This window comes from Haliaeetus leucocephalus, unplaced genomic scaffold (assembly GCF_000737465.1).
Source record: "Haliaeetus leucocephalus isolate CR32 unplaced genomic scaffold, Haliaeetus_leucocephalus-4.0 Scaffold184, whole genome shotgun sequence".
NCBI classification, from domain to species: domain Eukaryota; kingdom Metazoa; phylum Chordata; class Aves; order Accipitriformes; family Accipitridae; genus Haliaeetus; species Haliaeetus leucocephalus.
Genome location: NW_010972620.1, coordinates 93103 through 120916, shown reverse-complemented (window position 1 = coordinate 120916; position 27814 = coordinate 93103). Strand labels below are relative to the sequence as shown.

Below are 27814 nucleotides of genomic sequence, written 5' to 3'. Positions count from 1 at the left end.
GGGGGTGGGGAGGGGAGAAGTTACAGAAGTGAAATAATTGTAAATTAGTGTTTCTTCTTTGCTAATACATGCAGTCTTTTAAAGAAAGAATAGAGTTAATATTTGTGTTTAATTGCCAACATTATAAGTATTGACAGGAGATTTAGGGATCAGATGGGAATTTGAATTTGATCCCATGTATAGATCAGTCATTAGTTTTGAATCATGATGTGCTGTATTTATTTTCTGTTAGGTGTCTTGAATGTGCATTACAGGTTCTTGCAGGCACTAGGTAGTGCCATGTAATATAAGCAGATGAACTGAATCACATACTAGTTTCACTGCACAGGTCTTGTAATTCACCTTTAACCTTATGTGGAAGTATGTAGTTTTCCTTGCATTGCGTGGGTCAACTAGCTGTTTCATATTACTTTACCACAACAGAATCAGTCATTGAAAAGCAATTTCTAATGATGCTTGCAATTTCAATACAGCGTGATTGGTATATGAATGAGGAAAGCTTTTATCCATCATGGTGGAGGGCATCCTTTATATAAAAGCTACTTTTACAATGTACACACATCAGTGTGTTTTCTAGCATAGGGGACAACAGATAATTCCTTAAGGTTTGGGTACGGAGACAGTGAAAGCGTAGGATCTAGGTCAGCTGACAACTGTCTGCCAGAAGAATATTTGTGTACCATTCTGCCAGGGAGACCAGAGTTAAAATGCAATAGTAGTCTACTGTTCAAAGGAACCAATGAAAAAAAAATTTAAAGGATGGGCAGCTCGATGAATGTGACTTGTGACTGAAGCATTTAGCAGTCCCCACTGAGGAGAAAAAAGAAAGAATTTCTGGATATAAGAGAGACTTCAAACATTTGATCTCAGTAAGTGATACGAAGCAATTCTTTTTTTCAGTTTCTCCTGATATAACCAGGGCATGTGGGCAAAAGCTGGAAATGCTGTAGAAATTACAATTCTTCAGAAGTTTTAAGATTAATGATATTTGCAGTGCACACCTCTTAAAGTTTTTAGTTTAGGATTTCTTACCCTTTTTTTTGTGTGTTATTATTAATGTACAAATGAAAGGGTGCCTTGCAAGAGGCAAGTTGAAGCTTCTTGATTTTCTTCCAATGCTTTAGTTTTGAAGAACAACAGAGTTTTTATAGAGCCAATATGTGGAGACCATTCTTCATCCTTGAAGTGATGAAACCCTTCATATAGGATGAGTCTACGGTGTGTGCATGTATTGGGTTTGTGTGGCAAGGTTTGGGGGTGGGGGGGCTACAGGGGTGGCTGCTGTGAGAAGCTGCTGGAAGTTTCCCCCATGTCCGCTGGAGCTGATGCCAGCCGGCTCTGAGACGGACCTGCCGCTGGCCAAGGCCGAGCCCATCAGCGATGGGGCCAACTCCTCTGGGAGAACAGATTTAAAAAGGGGGAAAAAACCCTGTGCAACTGGAGAGAGGAGTGAGAAGATGTGAAAGCCCCAGCCCTGCAGACCCCCAGGTCAGTGCAGAAGGAGGGGCAGGAGATGCTCCAGGTGCCGGAGCAGAGATTCCCCTGCAGCCCATGGGGAAGACCACGGTGAGGCAGGCTGTCCCCCTGCAGCCCAGGGAGGTCCACAGGGGAGCAGATCTCCACCTGCAGCCCGGGGAGGACCCCACGCCAGAGCAGGGGAAGAGTGAGGAGTCCTCCCCCTGGGGAGGAGGAAGGAGCAGCAGAGACAACATGTGATGAACTGACCACAACCCCCATTCCCCGTCCCTGTGGGGTGGGGAGATGGTGTTTTAAGATTTAGCTTTATTTCTCATTACCCTGCTCTGGTTTGATTGGCAATAAATTAAACCAATTTCCCCAAGTCAAGTCTGTTTTGCCCGTGACGGTGATTGGTGAGCGATCTCTCCCTGTCCTTACCTCGACCTACGAGCCTTTCGTTGTATTTGCTCTCTCCTGTCCAGCTGAGGAGGGGAAGTGAGCGAGCGGCTGTGTGGAGCTTAGTTGCTGGCTGGGGTTAAACCACGACAGTGCAGAACTTCACTGGGCCCTCTGTTGCTGATAGAAGTGCTTTATTTGCATCTGAAAACCAATTCAGCTGTTCAAAGAAATAATGGTTTTTAAGTCCACCATTAACCACACATTACTATCCTAATATAAAGATTATAAAACTGGTGTATGCTGGGATCAAAATCATTCTGATAAAGTAAAACTTAAATTGATTTTTTTTTTTGGCAGAATGGGAACACCTTTTGTTTTTTTAAGTTTCAGTGTTAGCAGTCTATAGTAAACCTAACCTACTTCTTACCTTTGAAATATGAATGTAGTATAAACCAATTATTTATCTGCCTTTCTGACTCTGTGGGTAGCATTAGGCTCCTCTTCGCAATGTAGAAGTTCATAAGGCCCTATGGAATAATGAAGAGCACTCTAGCTGGGGAAGGGATCAGCAAGCAGATGCAGTACCGTTGTTATGGTCTCCAGGGAGGTTTGGAGTATGAAGGATGATACTGTAACCTAAAGGGCCGTTTTTAAAGTAAAAATTGTAATGGAAAAAAGTGTATGGAAAACAATGCTCTATTTAAAGGAATAAAATTAGGAGGACTGTTTCATCAGAAACAGTTAATAAAAAAGTTAGCTGTGTTTTGTGATGCTCAGTGCTTTAACTGTTGTATTTCTAGGCTACTAGCTGATTGTGAATAGTAAAGTAAATGTTAGGACTAGTATGTTAAGCAAGGATGTAGAAAGAACGGACAGCTCCTTTTTGGATTGTAAATATACTTAGGCTTAACTGCAATATTAGGAAGTATCATGGTCTTTCCCTGCAATAACTTTAATATTAAATGAAAAGACTATGATTTTTCAATCTGTTTTGGAAAATACGTGAGATGGCCTTTGAAGTATCTGACATAATAGATGAATGTCACTTCTTGTCCTTTCCGCCTGCTCTGGTCAAATACATAAGATGCCAACATCTGTTAAGGAAGAAGTATTCTTTCCGGATTTCCTGGATGCAGACCTGCAAGAATCCTTTTTCCTCTAGTAAAATACATAAACTTCTGAAACAATTACTATTTGTATTGTTTCTAGCAGTCTTTCTGTTTTTAGTTGATTAACAGATGTGTGTATAATAAACAAGTAGTTTAGATCCTGTTTCAAGCATACATTGTGTATTGTCTATAAAAACAGGTAGGATTTTCTTTTTGTTTGTGGAATTATTTGCTTTTTATGCGTAAACACTGACTGTGATATGAGAATAAACAAGTTTCACTTTGTAACATATGATTTGTTTCAGAATCTTCCCTCTGGATCTCCACCTGTTGGAGTCATTAAACTTACCTATATTTCAAAGGTAAGATAATATTTAAGACACTTGTTGCTAAGTTTTTCGTGATAACTACCAAGGGCCGCTTCTGAAGGCCTTAACTTTAGACAATTTTAAATGCCTCTTACGTAGTGCATGGGAAGCTTTTTGCTTGTGTGCTGCTCCCGATTCTCAGAGATGTGTTACAAACACTTCAATAGTATCAGGTTAAAATAAGAACAGACTAATTACGGTGTTGCCTAGGTTTCTTCTGTGATTTCAAATGGGAGCTCTTTGTGCTGTGTAGAATTAATATTTCTGAACTGTATGTTTCAGTTCTTTATGAGTATTTGAATTCCAATGGTCTTGGAGAAAAGACAGGCCATTTATGAAGCAGGAGATAAGTCTTTGGGTGTGATAGTTTGCAAGTAATAATGATCTTTAATAGATAGAGCAGGAAAATTTCTAGAAAATATTTAGTTCATTACTCTGTGTACACTCACTTCCAAATATGTCTGGAAGTAAACTGAACTAAGACTCCGTGGTTCAATTTGTAGCAGATACTGCATTAACAAATAAGTGGAGAAAAATAATTGACCTCTTCTTGTCTTTCTGCTTATTTCTCATCCTTCCTTTGCTTTTCTTGTTGTCATACTGTATCTTCCCACCTTCCTTGTTATGGTGGGGTTTTTTGTTTTTTTTTTTTTATTCTTGTGAAAGATATTGATGCTGGTTATATCATGAGTAGAGAAATGTCTGTGGAGACCTGCTTATGTCCTTCCTGGTCTCCTCCTCCTATGCTTACTTTGCCCCAACCCTCACAGTTTTCATCTTAAGAAATCTGAAATCTTGTATGTTGGTTTTAGTGGGAGCAGGGGTGGTCACCTGTGCCATTTCACCTGTGTGTACCTTTGAAGGCAGCTCAAGTGTGCCTCCTGTGCAGATGCTCTGTCTAACTTTCCATTGTTCTTCTAGTTAGTAGTACGGGTTTTTTTGTTTGTTTCTGGCCAAAAAAAAGGTTTTGATGCAAGAGACTGCTTTGCCTTCTCCCCCACCCTTGTTGACTTTTTTACATGATAGAGCTTGTCTATCATCTCAAGAATCTCAAAACGGGACACCTGCTTCTCTCCTCCCCTAACACTGCAACATTTTAGAGACTCCTGAAGAAAAGTGGCTATTACTCTTTTTTTGTTGGTGAACCAAAATACAACTGATGTTCTTGACCGTATGAAATGTCCTTGATTTTTTAGTTCAGTTGAGACATAGAACTGCAAAATGCAAGTAGAAGTGTTATGTTTTCAGATTTCAGGATTTGCCTGGTAATGAATCCTTAAACTTAAGGAATAGGAACATAGAGCTTAAACTGTCTTCTTACCATAGGTTGCATGTCTTGAACTGAATTTTATATATAGTATTTTTTGTTATATCTGTATATCTTTATACCTAACAAGCTTGCTATGCTGCTAATCTTCAAATTTAGCCACTTGAAAGAGAAAAAAAAATTGTGATAGCTGATGTATATTTTGTATGCACAGTTATATTTATAATCTTAATTTCCCTACTAGGTTAGCGATGCAACTAAGCTAAGGCCAAAGGCAGAATTCTGTTTTGGTAAGTTCTTGCATGCGGCATGTGCATCAAGTACATTCTTCAGAAATTTGAAACAAAGATAATGTTCTGCAATTCTGTTACTAGCTACAGCTGATTTTTTTTTTTAATAGTTTGGATTCACTGTTTCTTCTTTAGTATGAGGGAAATGTTGGCTTCTTCATGTTTTTTGTGGCTTTTCGTATCACAGCTTGATGAGGAGTAGGTGAGAGTTGTTTTTCAGATGTTTAAATTTTTCAGGCATTAATAAGCTAATCAAAAATGATAGATGTTTTCAGAAACATGGCATGCCTGTCAGCTATGAAGACAAGTAATTTAACTATTTTAATCTGTATTACTGATAAAAGAGTTTAATTGATCTAAAATTACTGTCAGCCAATGCCTTTACATTAAATTTCAGGCTCTATTGCTGTACCAAAGAAAAAGAACTTGATTGGGGTACCTTCTAGGTTTATTGATGCTTAAACTTGTTTAAACTTGAGGAAAGCTTTAGATAACCATAAAAGCCCCTTATGGTGGTTTTTTAAGATTTTTCTTGTAAGTAATTTGTCCAAAATTTACCATAATTCCAGATTTTTTTGACAAGCAATTGGCATTCACAAAAGTATGTGTAGGGACTGGAATCAGCCTCTGCTCTGTTTATGAATAACCATTGTTTATGGCTGCATTCACGTAAGAGTTTTAGCTGAGATGAAGGTACTGAAAATGCCTGAAGGTTTTATGACAGTTGGTTAAGGTGTCCTTTGGCATGTGCAGTATTGTACAGGCCCAGAGAAGGCAGCTCCACCGGACTTGTGCAGTCTCTGTGTTAGAGCTCATGAAACACTTTGTAAATTACCTCCGTGTGTAAGGAATCAGGGATTCTAGAATAGTATCTAGTGTGTCAATTCAGTGCCATCTACAGATGCCTCTGCACATGCATGTATAGAGGTGTTTGTTGTCTTCAGCTGTAAAGTTGCTCCTGTCAGTGGGCCAGCTCTATAAAGCCGTAATGATCCAAGATGCTGCCTGAAAGCTTTTAATATTTCTGGTTTATTAAAGCGTTTTTGATACTTTTTAGAGGAAAAATTTACATATATTGTCTTTTTATTTAAATAGCGGGAGTTGTTTCAGTCAACTCATTATACAGTTCTGTATTGTGAATTTATATTTGCATCTAATAATGTTTGCTTTGAACCATTGACTTTGGGGAGAAAGATGATAGAAGAGTAAAAAGTACCTGTTTCTAGCATGTGTTTGCTGTTAGCGATGACCTGAATGAAGAACTGTTATGCTATGGGTAGAGCACCAAAACCTGTTCAGACTTCAGCTGCAACGCTTCAAAGTTCTGGAAAGGTTTTAGTTGCTGTTCACCTTAAAATTAATTTCAGGATAAGTTCTTAGAATTTGTGAGAAAACTAGCCGTGATTTTTTTTTCACTGTTATACAGAAATATGTTTGTCCTTTTTGGATAAAGGTATGCTAGGTGTTGCCAGGTAGATACATAAACTTACTAAAAATATGCTTTCTCTGCCAAGTCACTAAAGTAAAATAAAGTTTTATGTTCTGGCTATTTTAAAGTTGTTTGTTCCTAAGCATCATATACTTAGTAATCAATACCAATTTCTCCACAAATTAAAAAAAGAATAAAAATCAGTGGTCGTAGTCACGTTAATGAGTTTTTTGCCAAGGATAACAGATATTGGTCAGAGGATGAAAAGGAGTAACTGTAGAAGTCCCCAAGTATAAAACTTTGTTGCTTATGGAAATTGAGAAAAAGGAAATGGAGCTGCAGAAAATTCTGATAAAATTCAAGGCTTTATTTCTATGTACTAAAAAAATCATTTAACAAGTTCTGTATGATGCTGTTTAAGTGGAGAGCTTAAAAAAAAAATTAGGGGTTTTTAGAATAAAGCAAGCCTGTCAGGTAGATGTATGTATCTTAGGACTTTCTAAAAAGAAATGCAGCAGAGAGCTCAAATACTTCAACTGGATTTTCCATCTGAAATCAAATCTTTTTGTGATGGTGTTAAGTTTGCCCTTAAATTTCAGTGTTGTTAACTTTTCACAATGGTTTTTAACAGTTATGAATGCAGGGATGAGAAAATACTTTCTACAAGCCAATGATCAGCAGGACCTAGTTGAATGGGTAAATGTTCTGAACAAAGCTACCAAAATCACAGTAAGTGGTTTAGTTGATATTTAGCAATGCTTTCAAATGGTGACTGTCTCAAGGTGCTTAAATGTAACCTTTGTCTCCAGTTTTTATGCTAGAGTAGTCTTTATCTCTACAAACAAGTCTTGCCTTGGCTTTCCAAGACTTGGAGAAACTGTACAGAACTCCCCCTAAACTTGACTTTATTTTAATTTTTGCTTTGAAAATTGGACAAAAATGTGATTATCTTTTTCATTACAGCATATGGTGGTTTCTAATAAATTAAAATTAGCCATACACATTTAATATTAATTGAAATATCCAGAAGACATTTGCAAGCAATGAAAAGATACGCATACATTTGCCTGGTGTCAAAAGTTTGTATTTCTTAAAGTAATCACTAAAATAACGAGCAAACACATCATGCCAGGTTCCAAAGGCTCTCTCCTGATTTCAAGTAACATCCATTCAAAGAAACATTAATGCACTCTTCTGATAAGTGTTGAATTACTTTTCTGGTTTGTACCAGGACAGCTTGTTATCACATGATAGAAAAACCCACGTATTACCTCAGTCTTTTCAGGAGGCAGAAGTTAAGGGGGTTTTTCTCTCCAGTTTCAGGGAAGTGATGGCATGAACTGTTTTGAGAGCATACCCTTACGAAGAAGGGGTTCTGAGCATGGGTGCACGCATTCGTATTTGTTGTCAGTAACTTTCTCATTTTTAGAAACATCTAAGCATGTTACTGTGAGTTGTTTGCATTGTTTTAATGTAGCCCTTTCTTTGTAGTTACAAAAATGTTACTAATGATAATAAATAAAAAAACCCCAGAAACGCAAAGCCTTCTCACTTGGGTTTTTCAAGAGGACATACCACAACCAGGCTTGAATTGTTTCCAGTTCAAGAAATAGGGTGAATAAAGAATTAATTGCATCAAATTAGAATTTAGTCTGAAAGCTGTTTTATCATATGTTTAACTGGTGGAACCATTAGTATATTTTGTCTTTGAAGAAACAAACCTTTGAACTGTTAATCTGTTCAGAGGTTATTTACTATGGCCAATTATTTAATCAAATAATTAAGATAATTCAATTATTAATTTTCATATGGGCATTACTTGCTGTAGATTGTAATCCTCCAAGAGTCGTTGCATTTTTTAATACTCTGAGTGCTGATGATTTCAAGTAACTGTGAACCTTTGCAGTCTGGCACGTTGTGTACCTATTTATGAGTACTGTTTGAAAATGCATTCATACGAGAAGGTGGATGTGGGTTTGGTCTGTAACATTTTAAGTAGGAGTTTGTGACAGCTGAAGCACCCATAAAGCTGTAGCTACAAAGCCCCTTCTCCTGAAAGGCTGAGGCCCACGATCCTTGTGCACTAGGAGAATGTCTTATCCTTCAGTGCCAGATTTGGCTGTGAATGGAGTCACCTTTTACCTGTGCTAGCAAAGCTGGGTGTTGTGCAAGGCTAAGGTGATGGTGGAGGTGAGAGAACGAAACGAGCCTGACGTCACAGCTGAGCAAGATGCTGAGTGCCGCCTTCACTTGGCTGACATTGGTGCTCTCAGGACTGTTTGTACTTCTTTGCAGGCTGGGGTTTTTTGTGGGCTTTTTGTTTTTTGTTTGTTTTTTTTTTTTAAATAAGCAGTCCTGGGCATAGGAACTAGAATCACAGCAGACTATAAAGTAGCTTTGTTTTTGTCTAGTTAAGTTCAATTTCAAGTTCTAAATGTGCCACAGTCTTGCATAGTAATTCACTGTGTAAAGACAATTTGTGTGTCCCTTCTTTCTGAAGGAATTTGGATGTCCTGTGTAAATATCCAGTAGGTTGCTGGCTAGGATATTTTGGTGTAAGTCTCTTGATCTCTTCTTGTTGAAGTCACTTCAGACTTACTATATTAATATTAGGGGTGAAAGGAGATTATAAATGAAAATGTCTTAGGTAGCCAGTTAGTGCATTTCTTAGGTTACAGATGTTTACTTCTTGCACAAACTCAGGAATTTGGGTACACATTTTAGATCAAAACACTTACTGGGGAAATTCAATTCCTGTGGTATTTTGATTGCTTTAGTTCCACATTTGAGAGAATTACCTAATAGTTAATGGTATTTAGGGTCATTTTGTTGAATTTAGCAATATATGTAGGGTTAGTGGAGGCAGTACACACAGTCTTCATGCCAAGTATTGGAATGTGAGTGCAAATATCATACTGATCAGGCATCCTATTTGACAAAAGTCTTAATACTGTAACCCTGTTGCTTGTGGCCTTACTGCTAGCTCTACAGGCACTGGGGCGTCTCCAGTCTAAAGCACTTATTACTAAAACTGAAAGCAAGTGAAAAATAAAGAACCAGTTCTTCTACAAATTAGCAGTGCTTCTTGAAGATCAAGTATAGCACGGCAAAGCTGGGAATTGATTTTTAGATTTCAAGACACCTGGTGAAATGTCTTTATTGGCACCAGTTTTCTTTTTAGAACTAAAGCATAGCCATTGCAACAAATTTTCATGTAAGATATTTCTAGCCTTTTACAATTAGAGAACATTTGTTAAATCCTGCTGAAGACAAATTAAAAATTCTTGAGTAATGATAAGGGCTTTTTTAGGTCTTCATAAAACTTACGTTAATTATCATATTCCACTTTCAGGTACCAAAGCAGTCTGATCCTCTCTGTCAAATGGATAATGCAAACCGCCAAGCTGAAAGCCCAGGTGGAAAGAAGCAAGTCTCTTACAGGACAGAAATTGTTGGCGGTGTTCCTATCATTACACCTACCCAGGTAATAAATACTCTTAAAACAAATGGGCTATTATTGATAGAGGAAGCTTTGTTGTTTGACAGGTGGGAATAGGTAATGTATCGCAATATAGCTGTCAGCTTCTCACCTTGCTCAGAGGACTTAAACTTTGATGTGCACCTTTTATTGATACTGACTGGGGTTTTTTGAGTATTTTATTCCCTTTATAAAAGATTATAGAGAATTATACAAGACTATAAAGAATTACTTGAGTATTGATTTTTGCTTACAGATATTGGTTAGTATGCTTAAAACATCTTTATGTGTGTGTGTGTGAAATGAATTGTTGGTGTTAACAATGCCAAAGTTCTGTCTTTTTAACTGCCAGGAAAAGTGAGCAAAAAAGGAGGTGATTAAATCAGCTGATTATATATGCACTATTTATTAGAGGGAGTAAGGATGACAGCAGATTAAATTATTGCAGAAGGGCCTTATGAAATAGCATGTGTGGACAAATAAGATAGCAAGTGAAATTCAGTGAAAATAAATGTGATGTAAGGGATTCTGGAAAAAACAATCCTACTTTTTATAAAAAAAACTAGATTGTGAAATAACCATTTCCACTTGAGTGAGAGGTAAGAGTTACAGTCATACTATGAAAACATCATCTTGGTGTTTGGTAACAGTGAAGGAAAAATGCCACAAATGTTAGGAGTTACTAGAGAAAGAATAAGGAGCAAAACAGAAAAATCTTTGTTGCTGTATAAATGCTGTCTTTGACCAGACCTTGATTACTGTGTCCAGTTTTGTTCTCATCTTAAACTAGAACTGGAAAGGTTCAGAGAAAAATTTCAAGCATGATTGGTCCATGTGAAATGATCTCCATATGAGGAACAATTGACTAGGCTAGTACTCTTCCGTGTGCTAAAGAAATAACTAAAGGAGGATATAAGAGCTCTACAAAATCACAATTGGCAGGAGTGCATGGTATAAACTGTCTTTTTCCAGTTTGAGAGCTATGGGCTTTTAAACAAAGCTAATGGTGTAACCAGGTGAAACAAAGGGAAGGAGTTCTTTCCATGCATAATAAAACATAAGGTAGTGCTTGCCAAAAAGTGGCATGGATGCAAGAAACTTTCCTGAGTTTGAGAGATTGGACAAGTTCATGGAAGAAGAATCTATGCAGCATTAAAGATATAGACCTGTATCTGTTTCTGGAAGCTCCTTGAGCTGAAGAGAGTTACAGATGGGATTAATACTGTGTAAATGACATGTATACACCTGAACTGCATTTAAAAAGTTGGTGAATTCTGGTGTGTTTTATGGTCCTAGAAATAGCTTTTTCTTTGCTGTAGCCACATCTAGTTTTTTGCCCTTAAAAACACAGAACAAGTTTGCACTAAATACATGCATATATCTTGGGTTTAGGCCTGTAGCATTCTTCATTGAGTGTCTGTCAATATTGTTTGAGAATACTCAGCACTTTCTTAGTTTAGTTTCTAAATGGAGCTTGCAAGTACTCAACCAGAGCCCTTGGAGAGTCTCATGAGTTGCCTCTGGAAATCAGTTGAAATTTTTTATCCTTTCAAGCAAATTGGAAATGGGATTTGTAAGCATGGGATGATGCAATTATTTCCTATTATAACTAGTACAGTTATTCTTTGACCTTTAGAAAAAACTGAGAGTATTCTGAACTTCCCTGCTTTTTTTCTAGAAAGAAGAAATCAGTGAGTGCAGTGACGGGGCTGATAGGAATTACCTGAAACGGTCACAAAGTCACCTTCCTTATTTCACTGCTAAGCATCCCCCAGATAATGCTATCATCAAAGCTGGCTACTGTGTAAAACAAGGAGCAGTGGTAAGTGTTTGAGATCGGTGTGTTTAATTAATCAAGAACAAAGGTCCTAAGGTGATAGTTACACTTATCAAGTAGATGATTTAAAAAAAAGACATAAATACCAATAACTTTAGCACTACTGACAATATTAAGGATGGCTAAAGATAAAACTTATCATCCAGTAGCATGTAATTTATGTCTGTATTACTTCTTTTCATGACTTTCTTCAGTGTTACGTTGTTGGAGATGTTTTGGAGAGGAAAAGTTGTGTGCACAGAGACTTTCACATTATGGTTAGTGCATGCAACTAGGAATTCTTCTGCTCTACACTAATGTAGAGATCCTTACTTCACTTGCTAGAAGCATCTAAATTAAGGCAGAAGTTCAGTGTCTACATGCTTTTTAAATCACTAAAATGTTTAGAAAAAGCTAATTTTTTGAGGAAGAATTATACAACTTGTCAGACTGATTAACACAAGTGGAACTGTTCACATGATGCTTTGCTAAAAGCAGGAACAGATAGTTCAGATTAAGGAAGATATGCATGTTTCGTGAGTTCTCAGACTCATTTTATCTTGGATTATGAAGCTTCTTTTTGTAACATTCCTTTTTTTAGTTAAAAATAAACTAGAAATCTTTAATGTACTGTCTTAACATTTCTTGTGGGGTATTTGTGCTGCTGAGTTGCTACAGTTTTGGTGGAGATTGTTGAAAAATTCTTGTAATAGAAAAGAGTAGCTTCCAGAATTTTTAATTTTTGCAGTTTAAAAAAAAAAAAAAATTCACTGGGCAGAGTCTTGCAGAATTCTTTTTGGGGCACTAGATATATCTATATACACATGACATAAATATATAATATATATGAATGATAAATATTATATATGAATAATCATAAATAGGAATTATACAATATAATATTATACATGTAAACTAGAATTATAAATATATAAATGAGTAATATATAACATGTAAGTATATTTTTATTTTATGTGTAAAATACATAAATATTTCTTTATTTTCCTTTAACAGATGAAGAACTGGAAGAGAAGATACTTTCAGTTAGATGAAAACACAATAGGATATTTCAAGTCTGAACTGGTAAGTTTCCAAATATGTGTTATTTTCTGGTGATAGTTGTGAGAAAATATAAAGAAATATGCTTGTATTTGAAAAATTTGCTGTGCAACTCTTAACTCTGTGCTGTAATAACTTTTCATGATTGGAAGAACAAAAAATTAATAGGGTGGCTGTTAATTCGGGCTTCAGTCTTCTGTTTGGAAGCCTGTCTGTAGGGCACTGAAGAACAGTAACAGGTTATATTCTACAATCACCCTGATTTTTGTATTAGTATCTTATGTCACTTTGTACTCACATATAATTAACTGTGTTCTTGAAACAGCTGATCATTATGTGCAGAGACAAAACTAATCTTGCAATTCTTAATTTAAAGTTAGAATTATGGGGTGTTTTGTCATACAAATGATGGGATCTTTTCCCCCACACTGGTTTCACTAGGGCAGCCAAGGCAGGCAAAGAACTCTGTTGTTCAGAAGCAACGCTTACAGAGTTTGTTTTGATTTCATGATCTTTCTTCCCCACTCATCACTCATTAACCTTTTGACCAATTTTGACCAAATGTTAAGTGCCTTCAGGCTTCATTTAAAAATGAAGTGGCTGGTACTGGAGACAGTCTGTTTTCCCCCAAAAGGAATCCCACACTTACCAAACATGAGAAAATCCACCTAAGGAATGAAGTCTAAGTTGTAGAGTATTATAAATTAAGGAAAATTGAGTTTACAGGCCAACTGTAAGATGTAAAATGTCAAGAAGCCGAATTTCAGGCTGTTTCTGAAGAGAACTTTTGCTTTACTTTTAATGAGGGAGTATACAACAATAGCAGGAGTTTGATCTTGCATCGTTATCTTTGTTAAACTGTCAGCATAACACAATTCTGACTCATTGCCTATAATAAACCTTCTATTTTTATTTAAAAAAAAAATCTGAGTGCAGATTGCTCGCAAGCAAATTCTAATTCAGTGAAGAATTGTACTGTGTGAGAGTATACTAGAAAGATGGTAGAAATGCATACACTTTTAGAATTTCATCGTGCTCCTTTCCAGTTTAACTGTTTTGAACAATATAAAGTCTTGTAGTGTCCTCTACTCTTCAGGCTAATATCCCCTTGCTGCAGTTTGAGGAAGGTACTGGACTGAGCAGCTGTCAGACAACAGGGAAGTAGATCCTGCTTCACAATTTTTACTGAAATTATTTTTTTCCATTTTAAGAGTCATCCGTCTTCAAGGAAATACGCACTGAATAGATAGAGAAAATAGTGTCCTTTTATTGGTTAACCAAAGAATTCCATGGTTAGGAAACCTAATAATGATAATCATGTTTCATATAGTTTTTTAAACAATTAGCATCTGCCTTCTCTGAAACATACATGTTGGAGAGACATTTAATCCATACTGGAAAGAGCAAAACTTTCACAGGATGCAGCCCACCAAGAAGAAAACACCTGCAACAACTTAACTGTATGTCCATCAGACTTTTATTTATGTCATACAAACACAAAAGGCATAAAGTTCTCTCTTCTGAAGTTTTCAAGTGGTGAATGATTTCTTTCAGCAATGTGTAGGATCTCCTGTTCCTAATGAGACTAATACAAAGATAGGAAAAAAGTTCAAGAGAGATTGTTTGTCATGCATTCGTGGTTAAGGCGGCTGTGGCATGGAGGTCATATTGAGCTAGTGTAGCATCAGACATTTAATTCTGGAAAACTTCTTCCTATTGGACTTCAGTTCCCCATAGCCGCAGACTTCAGTCAAGTATGGCTCTTTCTTGAAGTTAGTTTGTCTTGACAGCCAGCCTGCTCACCAGTACTTCAGATGACTCTTGAGGTGCTGTTGTTTTGCATTTGTAGAAATTTGAGTTCTCTGCTCTCAAAAATGTAAAAAATGTTGGATTTTTTGGTTGTTTTTTTTTAATTGAAAAATGTGTAGATTCTGGACATTTTTTTGTTGTGGTTGTTCAGTGTCGTGGCCCATCCCTTCCTGTTAATGATGCCTTTTCAGTTTGAGGAAGAACCCCTGTCAGTCTTCAGGTGGAGCATAGTGGAATACAGGCAATATCAGACTCCGAAAATTATCATTTCTGAGCTGAGGTCTTCCCTGCAACAGGTGCCTGTGTTCCAAGGATGATCTTGCCATTCACATTTGATGTATTACTTTGAAAACTGTTGTAATGGATGAGTGAATGTAGGAAGAGCAGGGAGGGGAGAGGGGGAAGAGGGGCAAAATAACTGAAAACATTGAGTTTTAAACTCTGTACATCTGATCTGCTATAGAGACAAGTGATCTAATGAAAACTGACATTTGAGGATGGTTATATTTGGGTGACATTCGCTGTTTGCTATAACAACATAAATCTCTTAAGTATATGTAATAGAAATTGTAGAGAAAGTAATCATTCCAGAGTTGACAGCTTTTGTTTTGTCTATAAGCTGAAGCCAGCTGAAGTAGTCCATTGTAACATTGCTTAAAGAAAACACATTAGGAGGTAAAGTAAGTTGTTGTTTGTGTTTTACTGCAACAACCACAGGAAAATAATAGTATGTATGACATTATGTTGTCATGGCAAAAGTGAAAGTATTTCTGTTTAAATGTTCTCACTTTTTTTCCTGTTGTGTGAAACTTTGACAGAATTGTAACACTTATTTTTGTTATGGTAACAGAATTTTCATATGCTTTAAGAATACTTGCTCTTTTACAGGCTTTGATACGACTGACTTCTTTGACTATTTTTAATTGTATTAAGTATAGGATACAATTCATCTTATTTAAAGCCATGTCACACAGTACAATTAACAAAGCATCTTGTATTGTAGCATTTCATAGTAAATTAATATAATCACGACACCAGATTGAATTTTCTGATCTAGTTAGGGGAAGGGGACAGGGCTGGTTGTCTCCATTATGGTAAGGTGAATGAATGCTTTTGGGTTTTTTACTTCTTGATTTTTCCTCCTCTTCGTTGCAAGTGCCATGGCTAGTTTAATACTTACAGAAGCAAATCAAATTTTGGTTAACATCACCTTTTGCATAAGTGACTGCCTTGAAAGTGTCATTTATGTAAGTCTGGTCCCATCAACTGTCTTAAACGCTGGCTTTTTGACTATATTCTAGTTGTTAGATATGCTCTACTGAAATATTTCCACTTTTTTTTTTCTCCAGGAAAAGGAACCTCTCAGGGTTATACCACTGAAGGAGGTCCATAAAGTTCAGGAATGCAAGCAAAGGTGAGGACAGAAGCACCGATGTGGTTACATGGGATGTAGTACACTGCTTTGTCATGGCCAGACTGCTCATTGGAAACAATGGAGAACCTTTTAATAACTTCAGTTAATGTATACATGTGTGATGTGCAAGTAGTTTTGTGTATAAAACTGGTTTTGAGGGTTCTGCACTAGTGTGTGTTTCAAACTTGTAACATTCAGTAGAATGTAAATGCATTGGATAAGGGTGGAGCAAAGGAGCATCCTGCAATCATGAGTTGGAGATGCATGGGTGCTGTCTGATCTGAGGCAGCAATTTTAGGAGTCTCTATTCTGCTTATATAATCGCTAAACCTTTAGAGGACATTACCATATGTTAAACGTCTGAATTTAGATCAGAATGCTCTTCTTCCTGCTGTTTCCCTCCCACCAAATGGCAATATACTAAGGAGTTAATGGTCTTCGTAGTAGATTTTCTTGTTTTTAGCAGGCTACTGCTTAGGACTAATACTTTGCGAAGACATAACAAAATAAAAATGTGAAATTTTGCAGAAATGTAACTAGAACATTAAATATTTTTAAACTTAACATGATATGATTTAGAATGTTCCAATTAGAAATATATATAGGAGCACACATGCCGCTTATAAATTGAGTCTTAGGACTAAAATGAGTAAGAGATGCTGGTTTTCTTTTTCTAGTTGATATTTCCCAAAAAAACAACAGTAGAGTGATAAAGAAATACAAAGGTCTTCAGTCAACAAATGCTCTAGTTCTCCACATGTCCTAGAGTCTTTTTAAAATAGAAAGTCGTACTTGCTGTTGAAGTATTTTTCTGTGTTTCATTTACAGTGATATAATGATGAGAGACAATCTCTTTGAAATTGTAACAACTTCTCGAACCTTTTATGTACAGGTAATTTCTTTTTTTAAACTTTGGGCAAAACCAAGAAACTACTATAATCAAAACAAAGAAGTGCTGCTATTTTCTTTTAAAGTGGCATTTAACTATGCCATGATTTTCAGAGGGAATGTGATCCTCATATTTCAGAAAGATGCATGTAAGAAATATTCCACATAACAGCAAGTGTTATGTTGGTAGTGTATGAAAACAATAAATCCTAATGGGATTTTATTGGCATTTGGGTCTTCAGATTCTGTAGAATGAACTCAATATTTTGTCTTTTATTTTGAAGTACTGAATTTTTATGTATAGTAATTGCGTTCTCAGTTTCCAGTAGTTGCCACATTAAAATATCTCCCAAAGCACAGCAACAATTAGATTTCAGTACCTATTTGGTAATATGTATCCATATGTACTTTATTCACTGCATCCTTAACCATGTCACCTTCTAAATGTTTGGATATCATACAAATCACAGAGACTTGCTTTTCCTAGCTGTGTGGGAATGGGATGCTTATGGTACTGGAAATAAGTTTTGAGTTTCTCTTGTAGGATCAGAAAGGCCTGTATAGTCCAATTATGGTGGGCTGATGCTGGCTGGGTGCCAGGTGCCCACCAAAGCCACTTGCTCACTCACCTCCTCAGCTGGACAGGGGAGAGAAAATATAACTAAATGCTCATGGGTCGAGAAAAGGACAGGGAGAGATCACTCACCAATTACCATCATGGGCAAAACAGACTTGACTTGGGGAAAATTAATTTATTGCCAATCAAACCAGAGCAGGGTAATGAGAAATAAAACCACATCTTAAAACACCTTCCCCCCACCCCTCCCTTCTTCCCAGGCTTAACTCCACTCCCGATTTCTCCACCTCCTTCCCCACAGCTGCGCAGGGGAACGGGGGTTGTGGTCAGTTCATCACTTTGTCTCTGCTGCTCCTTCCTCCTCAGCGGGAGGACTCCTGACTCTTCCCCTGCTCCAGCGTGGGGTCCCTCCCACAGGAGGAAGTCCTCCACGAACTTCTCCAACGTGGGTCCTTCCCATGGGCTGCAGTTCTTCAGGAACTTCTCCAATGTGAGCCCTTCCCATGGGCTGCAGTCCTTCAGGCACAGACTGCTCCAGTGTGGGTCCCCCGTGGGGTCACAAGTCCTGCCAGCAAACCTGCTCCAGCGTGGGCTCCTCTCTCCACAGGGCCGCAGGTCCTGCCAGGAGCCTGCTCCAGTGCGGGCTTCCCACGGGGTCACAGCCTCCTTCGGGCACCCACCTGCTCCGGCGTGGGGTCCTCCCCGGGCTGCAGGTGGAGATCTGCTCCCCTGTGGACCTCCCTGGGCTGCAGGGGGACAGCCTGCCTCACCGTGGTCTTCCCCACGGGCTGCAGGGGAATCTCTGCTCCGGCACCTGGAGCATCTCCTCCCCTCCTTCTGCACTGACCTGGGGGTCTGCAGGGCTGGGGCTCTCACAGGTTCTCACTCCTCTCTGCTGCAGTTGCACAGGTTTTTTCCCCCCTTTTTAAATCTGTTCTCCCAGAGGAGTTACCCCCATTGCTGATGGGCTCGGCCTTGGCCAGCGGCGGGTCCGTCTTGGAGCCGGCTGGCATTGGCTCTGTTGGACATGGGGGAAGCTTCTAGAAGCTTCTCACAGCAGCCACCTCTGTAGCCCCCCCACTACCAAAACCTTGCCATGCAAGCCCAATACACCAATACAAGCAGTGGTGCCAGATGCTGAGTTTGAGCTGTCCTATAGCAGAACATAATTGGGTGACACGTTGCAGATACATCTTGCTGGGTGGATGTGCTAGTTTAATGAAGCTGCAACCTAATTAGGAGATAGCTTTAGCTTTTTATCTGTCTTTATCCCAGATATGTACACCCTTGGTATTCACTGTTAATCTATTGCATCTTTGTTGGATTGTTGTTCTAAGTAAATGTTCAGCTGACCCCTGACAGAGACTGATTTTTATTTGACTGTAACTCTTCAGTAAATACCTCATAGAAGTGAAGTGCAACAGTGACTGAGAAGTACAGAAGTTATGTCATTGGCCAAAGTCTGCTACTTTGGGGTCGGCAGATCTCCTGTAAGAATTTCCGTGGGCATTTGATTTATATTTTGCTGAAAGTAAAAATTTGAGTCTAGAATATGCAAATAGTATGAAAATACTTATTTCTTGCTTATTATTTTATAGAACCATATAAATATAATAGTAAATTCAGGGTAAGATTTTAAGAAATGTCTGGTTTAAGAAATGGAAGTCCCTATGGCTTCAAATAACAGACTACTAAAGTAGGGTAAGGCTGTCATTTTTATGCAGATGGTCAGGACACCAGGAAAGTTGAGAGTTGATTATGTTAAATGTAATGCATATTGTTTGATCCAGGCGGACAGTCCAGAAGACATGCACAGTTGGATAAAAGCAATTTCTGGGGCCATTGTAGCACAGCGGGGACCTGGAAGATCAGCAGCTTCCGTATGTTATTCTGAACCTCAGAGAAAATGTGATTAGTTGATATTCATTTGTGCACATGAAGTTCTAGTTGTTTTTTCCTTTCACCTGTCCTCTGTTCTGTCCTGTAGTAATGCAGCACCTTTGCATGAACTTTCATACAGACTGGCATAAAATAATTTGCGGTTTTAATTGAGCACTTATCTTAGTCTTACCTGTATGTAACTTTGTGCATTGTATTGTCTTGAACAGATGGATAATGCAAGTGCTAACCTAGGAAAAAAAAAAAAATCTTCTGAGTTCAGTGTGATCTTTGTCACTACTACTAGTTTGGGAGTAAAATTGAAACTTTCTAATTCCTGCGAGGTATTCCTGCTAATTGCTGAATTTTGCAATCAAATGACAATATCCTGATTTGGTTTTAACAGCTCTTAGCTACTAAATTGTCATTCTCTGTTGTTGATAATTTATTCTATTGCAGATATAGATTCAAATTTAAAGTAACTTCTCTAAGAGATCTCTGCTCGCATGAATTAGTTTTTGCTGTTGGAAACGTAGTGTGAACACCATCTAGCATTACTGAACTGAGGCACTGTGACAAATCTTAATATTTGTGAAGCCATGTGGATGCTAACATTTCATACATACTTGCATTTAAACTGTATTAGATGTTCAGTACAAAGTACATTAACTTGTGAACAGTGAATGTTACTGTAGTGTCACAGTGTCTCCAAGTATGTCCAGATTTAACATGGAATACTTTACAGTTCAGATGTTGCAAGCTATGGTTTTCATTTTCTGGCTATGGGATGTTTTGTAATAAACTGAATATATCATTACCCCCATAATCTGAAATCTGATAATTGAAATCTGGCTTTTGACTACACATTTGCATTGATACTGCGTATCTGTTAATTCAATCTAAGCTCTCAATTATTTTTTGCAGCTGGGAGCTGCTTCACGCTTTTAAAAAATATTTCCTATTGGAAATTTTGTTTCTTTTTGGGGGAATGAAAATATGCAGATACCTCTTCCTTGTGTATGCTTTTTTTTGTGGTGCTAACTGAGCAATCTAGCTATTACTGTCTGCATCACTTCTTTTTCCCCTCTCTTCTCTTCTTTCCCCAAGTATAGGTTACTCTAATCTTAGCTTTGCACTGTGTTCCAGATGCGGCAGGCCAGAAGGCTGTCGAATCCTTGTATACAGAGGTATACATCAAGAACTGGTGAATGCAGCACGTATGTGGGCTCTCATGTAAACTTGCCTTCTTAACGGAGGGCTAGGACTAGAGACTAATTTGCACTATAAAAAACTAAAAATAATGCTACCTGTTGCCATTACCATTACTGAAAACTAACTCATAAATTGTATCATTCACTTACAGGTTTGCACTTTTTTTTCTTACTTTTAAAATAATTGGAAATTAAAAATGGCAAAAACATGTATTTATACTTCAAAGCATACTATATGTTTAAACGTAAGTTATGTGATGTCATTTTAATAGGAAAGTATTAAACCTAATTTGCATGAGAGTTCATATTTCCATTTTACTTTACATTTTTTTGAAACTGCGCAAAAGCAAAATTAAATTTAAGCTACCCACAAACTAATACAGATGCGTGCACACAAAAATGCACGTCGTAACTCTAGTAATTGGAAGGATAATTTTGTAGCCTGATTTGCATGGCTTATAAGTCTCTGCATGAAATTATTAGTTCAAACGTAGAAGCATTATAATGTATAATCGGTATGCTGTTCAAAGCAGTACACCTTAGGAGTAATGCAGCAGCATAGTCTCTTAACTGTGAAATTACAGTCAGTGTGGGTAGTAAAATCTGAGCATCCTTCAGTTCAATTTAGCAAAAAGTTTATTATAGAGACCTTGTCCTAATATCCCTTATTTTTGTCCTATTTGTTGAACTAAAATTATTAATAAGAAGAAGAATAGTAGGGAAATCACTGAATCATATGTTCTCCTAAATCAAATATTTTTCTTAAAGTGGAGTATCAGGTCAAGTATGAAATAAGGCAATGTAAAAAATGTGAAACACTTCACTGAGATTGAACACAAAACTGAAGTCCAAAAAAAGTTGCACAGCTCCTTCACCCAATTATATTAGTTAATTTACAAAAAGAAATACAGTAGTACTTGGCGGAATCCATTATGATTAAATTTATGAATGCATGTCACAGCATTCGAAAAGAAACTTGGAAAACTGCTGTGAAGAAATAAGTGTTTCATTTAGGATGTATATTTGCATCTTGGACACACATCTGTGATGGTTTTTTCGCTAACAAATGTGCTTGAAAAGTGACTTGATTTGTGTACGCACATGGGTTCGCAGATTTCTTTAGTTCACGTACTAACACTGGTGATGGCAGAAGTGGCAGCAGCTGCAGCTCCTAATGCATGCAGAGGGAAGTATTCACTGCATCATCGCACATCATTTTCATCATATCATTTAGCACTGTATCCAGCACTGGTTTAGATATCCTTAGGTATGTGAGACATCCTTACAGAACTGATAGATACAATGAAGAACCTGAGGAATTTTTTGTTCGGGAGATACAGCTGGAGGTCAGGGAGGATATCCTAGGACATCTAAAATGGCACTCTGTGCCTATGCTTTAGACATCTAAATCATTCCTAGGTAGTCTGGGAACTTCTTTCTTATCACTAAGTAAATGGTGGAAGATAATTTTCACAGTATTGATCTAATAGAGTTATGTAAAGGTCAACAGAATGGCAGTTAATAATAAACACAAGAAAATAACTTGACAATTAGAAGGAATAGTTTCCATTAACTTTGGAAATTGTTACATAGTCTTGATAGCATAAAATAGTTACTATTTTTGTTTGGTCCCTGGAACAATTCAGGAGATTGGTACCCCAAGAAGAGGGAACTGTAACATGTGCATTACTTCAGGATTTAGGATACGAGTGCTGATGTGTATGAATACCTTTGAATACATTTTTCTCTTGGAAATATGTCACTTTCAATGGCCTTTAAAGTGTTATCTTCAAAAGGTTACTTAGCATCTTAGTAAAATGAGAAGCCTCAATTTGCTGGACTATATATTATAAAGTCTAAAGAGACGCTGAGCTTGATTTGAGAAATTTAATTTCCTCAAATGAAGAAACTGATGTTGCTGTCACATACTGCTGTAAGCTCACATTTAATAATACACCACCTTGAGAAAGCACCTGCCTCCTGCTGCTGTGGCTGATGCTTCGCTTTGTGTATTTTCTGCCCTGAATTTTTTTTCTGAGTGAAATCTGAAATTGCATCTTTCCAACATGACGTCAGTTACTTCTTCTGACGTGTGCTTTTCTTTTCCAGGAGCATACCGAGTCTTCTTCCGAACCCAACCATGCTCTCCGTTCTGCCGTCCCAGCCCCAGCCACCTCACATTCCACAGCCACTCACGGCAGCCCTCTGGTCCCAAACCCTCACGCCAAATACCCTGCCTTGGAGAAGCGAGGATTTCACGAATCTTTTACCAAGGCCAAGCCAGGGAGCTACAAGATCCAGGTTGTCGCTCCAAGAGAATCAGCTCCCAAAGTGACTGAACGGGGCCTCTTGGAACCCCAAAGTAAAAATGGCACTCAGGAACAGGATCCTGGCCTTGTGGATCTGGATGATGCAAGCCTTCCAGTTAGTGATGTGTAGTGATGGAAGTGTTTGGAGAATGATCCATTTGTTCGGTCCTCTGATTTCCTTGCTCGGACTTTTAACCAAAGAAAATTATAGGAAATGAGAACAAAAAACCGGAACACTGATTTTTATATATGTATGTGTGTGTTTCTGTGCACACGTGTATATATAATGTGTATATTGCCTTTCAGCTGAGGGTCATAAATGGACCTTATGCGTTTTCTCAAAGCCTGACAGTAAATCACTTACTAGGATGGGGCCAAACTGCACAATTTAGGAGAAAAAAAAAAAGACAAAAACAAAAAAGTACTTCTGCAAGTAAGCAAGGTACCAGCAATTTGTCATTCCTAATCTGGCAAATTTACTAAATTTACAACTAATGTTATATTGTGGAGAACTTACTGCCAACAAATGTGATTATTTAATTTCATTTTGAACTACAGTAAGATTTTAGGCATAGATGAGAATTGTTTCTCTCCACGACTTTCAGATACCAGGAAATGCAGAAAATGTTTTTTCTGTTCTTTAGGATCAACAGTGTCAACTGATTTGTTATCAGAACAAGAATTCTGAACTCCCTTGGAATTCTAATTATGGTGCTGTAAAATTTCCACTAAAATAATATTTTGAATAGTCAGCCTATTTTTGATGCACTCCTAAAGGTGGGTTATAACTTTTTGCACATTTGGATTTTAATGGACTGCATGTAATGGTGTTTTGGAGGGGGGAGAAGAGAAATTGGACTTTCAAATTTGGACACTTTAGATCTTTTGAACCAAGTAAGGGTTTATATTGTGTTACATTAGGCTTTGCAGCAATCTTTTTTTTTAAATGTCTAAACGTATCGTTTGATTACTGTTTTGAGAATGGTTTTCTTATCAGTGCTTTGTGAACAGTTCTTGTTTCTATATTGATCAGTGGAAGACCTCCTCGTTTAGTCTTGTCATTATTGGTACTGAACTGTTCATAGTCATGCAATTGTGGCCTATAACTTTTGGTGCACTAATAATCTTAAGTGCCTGTGTTTTTTCTCACATTGTTGAAACACTTTTGAATTAGTTATGTACACAAACCATTCTTAATGGTTTTGAACGTTGGCTTGGAGTTGTTCTGAATAGCGTAGTTCGAAACAGCTATTTAAAATAGAAGACTTATGCTAGGGATACCAGTGTTCTGGTATTGCACCTACTAGCTGTGCAATATGTTTTTAAAAAATGAATAGTTGTTTGTGTACACTGTGTTATGGGGCTTCAGTGATGTGAAAACCTTTACATTTCAAGTATTGGATTAGATTGTGTACTTTTCATCATTTTTTAAAAATGTTTGCTTTAATCAAAACCCCACAAATATCTCATGCTGCTGCTTATTGTGATTCAGATTGTCCAGCTTTGCGATACTTTTTGTCTACTGGAACCTAAGATAGATACCGTACAAGTCCATCTTCTCTCCAACTTCCAAACTGACTTCCTGCTTGAGAGATATGGATGGCTCTACCACAATAATTTGTTGATCCAAGGATAGAATAATTGGTGTCACATAAGAATGAGATACCATCTAATTTCAAAACTTTAAATTATATCAGCACCTTTTTTTTTTTTTAATCCATAAGCTAAATAACCACTGTCTTAAGGCAGTGGTGTTTGTAAATTACTGGTTTTGTTTGACTCTAGATATATGTGAAAACTACCACAGAATTGGAAGTTACTGTAAATGTCTGTACTAGTATTGTAGGTTTTAACTTCTATAAAGATAAAACAATAGCTCTTTAAAAGCTTATTTTTTCATAAATACATTCTGTGTGGAAGACACTTTGCATTGAAATATTTTTACTGTAGTCTAACATCTGAAATCACTTGCTCTGGTACAGCTTTCACACTGCATGTTCATTTTATTATATTTTGGTATTGGCAATTTTACACATTGGGTGGAGGTAAAGCAGCTCCTTTATGGGACTTACAAAAAGAGGAAAAAAAAAAAGAAAAAAGAAAAGAACTACTGTTGTAGTTCAGTAGCACAGGGAAATATTTGTGGTTGGTAATTGTCAGGGTCTCCTATTTATCAGTACTTTTATAAATCTATGAAAATTGTTAAATTATTTTAGAAACAGTGCTGTAAATATGACACATTTAAATTGTCAATAAATCAGTTTGGGTAACTTAAAATAACATCTGACTGAGTTTCCTTGGACTGTGTTAAATATTTTATCAGAACAATATATTCCTTTTTAGCATGTAAGAGGTCAGATTATCTTTTATCCAGCTCTAACGTCTTCTTAATTCTTCAAATCTGATCAGACTGTGTAGCCTAAGAAAGAGATTTAACAGAATGAGCTGTCTTTCTTTTACTGTTCTCAGTTTCTTCTGTGGAATTTTTACATGTTATGCAAAGGAAATCAATCAGGTTTCTTTTGCATCAATGGAAGGGAAGAGGTGATGCATAGTCATGTCAAGTTAACCATTTGGAAACACTCAGGCACCATCTGAAAGGGTAAAAAAAAAAACACCCCAGGAGGACAAAATGTAACATGCACTCTTCTGGGTTTTTTTATACCATTGCATAAGAAAGGTTCTCCCTCAAAAATGCTGTCCTGAAATAATGGCACCTATATGACATTTGGAAGCACCTCACTGTCTGTATCGTAGACAGTGTGACATCATCACACTTGAGTGACTGCATTTCTCAAGTCCATTTTTCCTTTTTGTGAAGCAGCACATTTAATTGGTCTGTCTCAACGGGACGCAAGCTTCAGATAAAGAACAGTAATTGAATAAGGTATTTTATATAGGCTGTACACAGTTACCCAAATTCCACTTTGACTGCAACATCTTCTGACTGAATTACTCCAGGTATGTACACATCTCCAGTTAAACTAGTATCAAAATGTGCATGCCGTTGGCCCCAACTTTTTACTCTGTAACATACGACTTCTAGAGGAGTCACTGCACTGAGTGTCTTGAAGCTTCCATTTTAACCAGTTGCACCACAGGCCAGAGTTAGTATGAAATGTGTATACAATTATACCTTTGGTAGCCCATCCCCATTTAAACTAGACATTTTCAGTTTTATCCTAACATCACTAAGTTCCAAAAGCAGCCCAATTGCGGCAGTATGGAGTTGAAGTTTCAGTAAGGTCCTTGGCACACCAAGTTAGATACTAATCCATGTACAGCAATACAGTTTATTCTTCCTAGTAATAAATGTGAATAAAATGCAATTACTGGCTGCAACTCAAACTCATTTAAAGGAGCTGAAAATACCATTTCTAGTTCTGTCTTACTGCATGCATCTCTGCTGTTTAGCTTTCAACTTTTTGATCCTCTAATTATTTTCCTAAAAATCTTAGTTACCTTTCCCAGCCAGTTGAGACCTGAACTGTGGTCACTGAAATGACTTGGGTGCTCTGTCTTACTCCCTGCTGTCTTGCATGTTTTCATTTGCTGTGTGCTTGCTGTTGCCCCTTTACTGAAGAGGGGATTGAGTTATTCTTTATGGTTATAGATTTAAACCCACTGTGTTAGAATACGAAATTTACAGAAATTGTAACTGCTAATTCTGCAGTCCACGTGCCTGAAGGTAACTGCCAAAGGCAGAACATAGTTGAATAAACTGGCATGTGCCTTAACCTCATGGAATAACAGGATGTCAGCACCACCTAGAGGTCGTGCTCTAGCTTTAAAACTTACTCAAGTCAGGCTTTTACTTTTGAAGTATATTTCTGCATCTTAAAAATCCATCTTGAAACTGCAGTTTTTAAGTCACAGGACTACTCAAAGTTGGGTGGGTTGTTTGTTTTTTTTAAACTCTTGCTCCTTGTAAGCTTTGAATAACAGTGGCAGCAAATTGAAGACAAAACCAAACATCCCTTTCTCCCTGCATCTTTTGTTTACAATACTGATTTACTCCTGAGGAAGCTATGATGTTATAAGAAAAAAGTGAATAATCTGTTAGCTTGTCCAGTGAATAATGAAAGTGTGAAGCTTCTTGTGATGCTACTGACTGTGGAAAGCAATTGCAGGCAATCAGAGGATAGTAAAAAATAGTTGAAATGGAAGAAATTGAAGAACTGACACTTTGTAGTATGAAAATTCTCCGAAGTGGCGAAACTCAAACCGCAGCATTAACAAAATAAATCAGTGACATTTCTGATGTTTTCCTATGATAAACCAGTACAAGAGAAACCTACTGCTAATAGCTAGATAGTAATTCAGTCTCATAAGAGTAGCCTTTTTTGAATGAGAAGCAAGTATCTATGTGTATATATGTATGTTAGATGATTGTATAAAATGCACGGGCTGAAAACATTAATTATTGCTTGAAAGACGTGCCTATGTCTAGCAGTGGAAGGCAGTAACCTTCTGTACTAAGAGGTCTGGAGCTGAGCTAGCTGACTTTCAATTACTGCAGTTTAAAATTTCTGGAACGTACCTGGGAAACTGGTTGTCTAGAGCGATGCAGCTGGTCAGAGGACCTTTAAAATGTCTCATGGGAGTACAGTCTCTTCAACTACTGGACTGGAAAGGAACTGTCTCTGCTTTTGGTAGGCAAAGTAATTTAAGACAAAGAGTTTGGAGGTAGAGCAGGGTAATTGGGTCTACAGTTTGAAGGGGACCAAACCAGTTTGAAACTTTGTTCTTTACTAACTGAGCTGCCATTTTAATTATTTTACTTTTTGACTTTGAGGTTTTGCAATTGCATATATATGTTCAGAAGTCAAAATTCTATACAGAAATGAGTTAAAAGTGCATGTGGCATCACAGAGTATCGCCTGTCATAATAATGGCTGTATTAGTAGAAAATGTTGATATTCAAAGGCTAATTTTTTTAGGCTTTATAGGAAGCCTATATTATAATGGATGGAGAAATTAATGAGCACACCAAAAAGGTGCACTCTGAAGGTGTGGGTCAGAAATATTACTGTTCTTATAAAGATTCCATATTAA

At 37.3% G+C, this 27814-nt stretch overlaps 1 protein-coding gene across 3 annotated transcripts in view; it reads left to right on the top strand.

Annotated features, from left to right (window-relative positions):
* The window catches only part of PLEKHA1 (pleckstrin homology domain containing, family A (phosphoinositide binding specific) member 1), a 40654-nt gene extending 15618 nt beyond the window's left edge, over positions 1-25036 (top strand). For all 3 annotated transcript variants that reach the window (XM_010564655.1, XM_010564657.1, XM_010564656.1), the window contains exons 3-12: positions 3272-3328; positions 4846-4891; positions 6952-7049; positions 9673-9804; positions 11477-11620; positions 12629-12697; positions 15832-15896; positions 16725-16788; positions 19152-19241; positions 22560-25036. In XM_010564655.1, coding sequence (XP_010562957.1) covers positions 3272-3328; positions 4846-4891; positions 6952-7049; positions 9673-9804; positions 11477-11620; positions 12629-12697; positions 15832-15896; positions 16725-16788; positions 19152-19241; positions 22560-22889 — 1095 coding nt within the window. In that variant the 3' untranslated portion in view covers positions 22890-25036. The remainder of the gene's footprint in view (positions 1-3271; positions 3329-4845; positions 4892-6951; positions 7050-9672; positions 9805-11476; positions 11621-12628; positions 12698-15831; positions 15897-16724; positions 16789-19151; positions 19242-22559) is intronic.
* The last annotated feature ends 2778 nt before the right edge of the window (positions 25037-27814 follow it).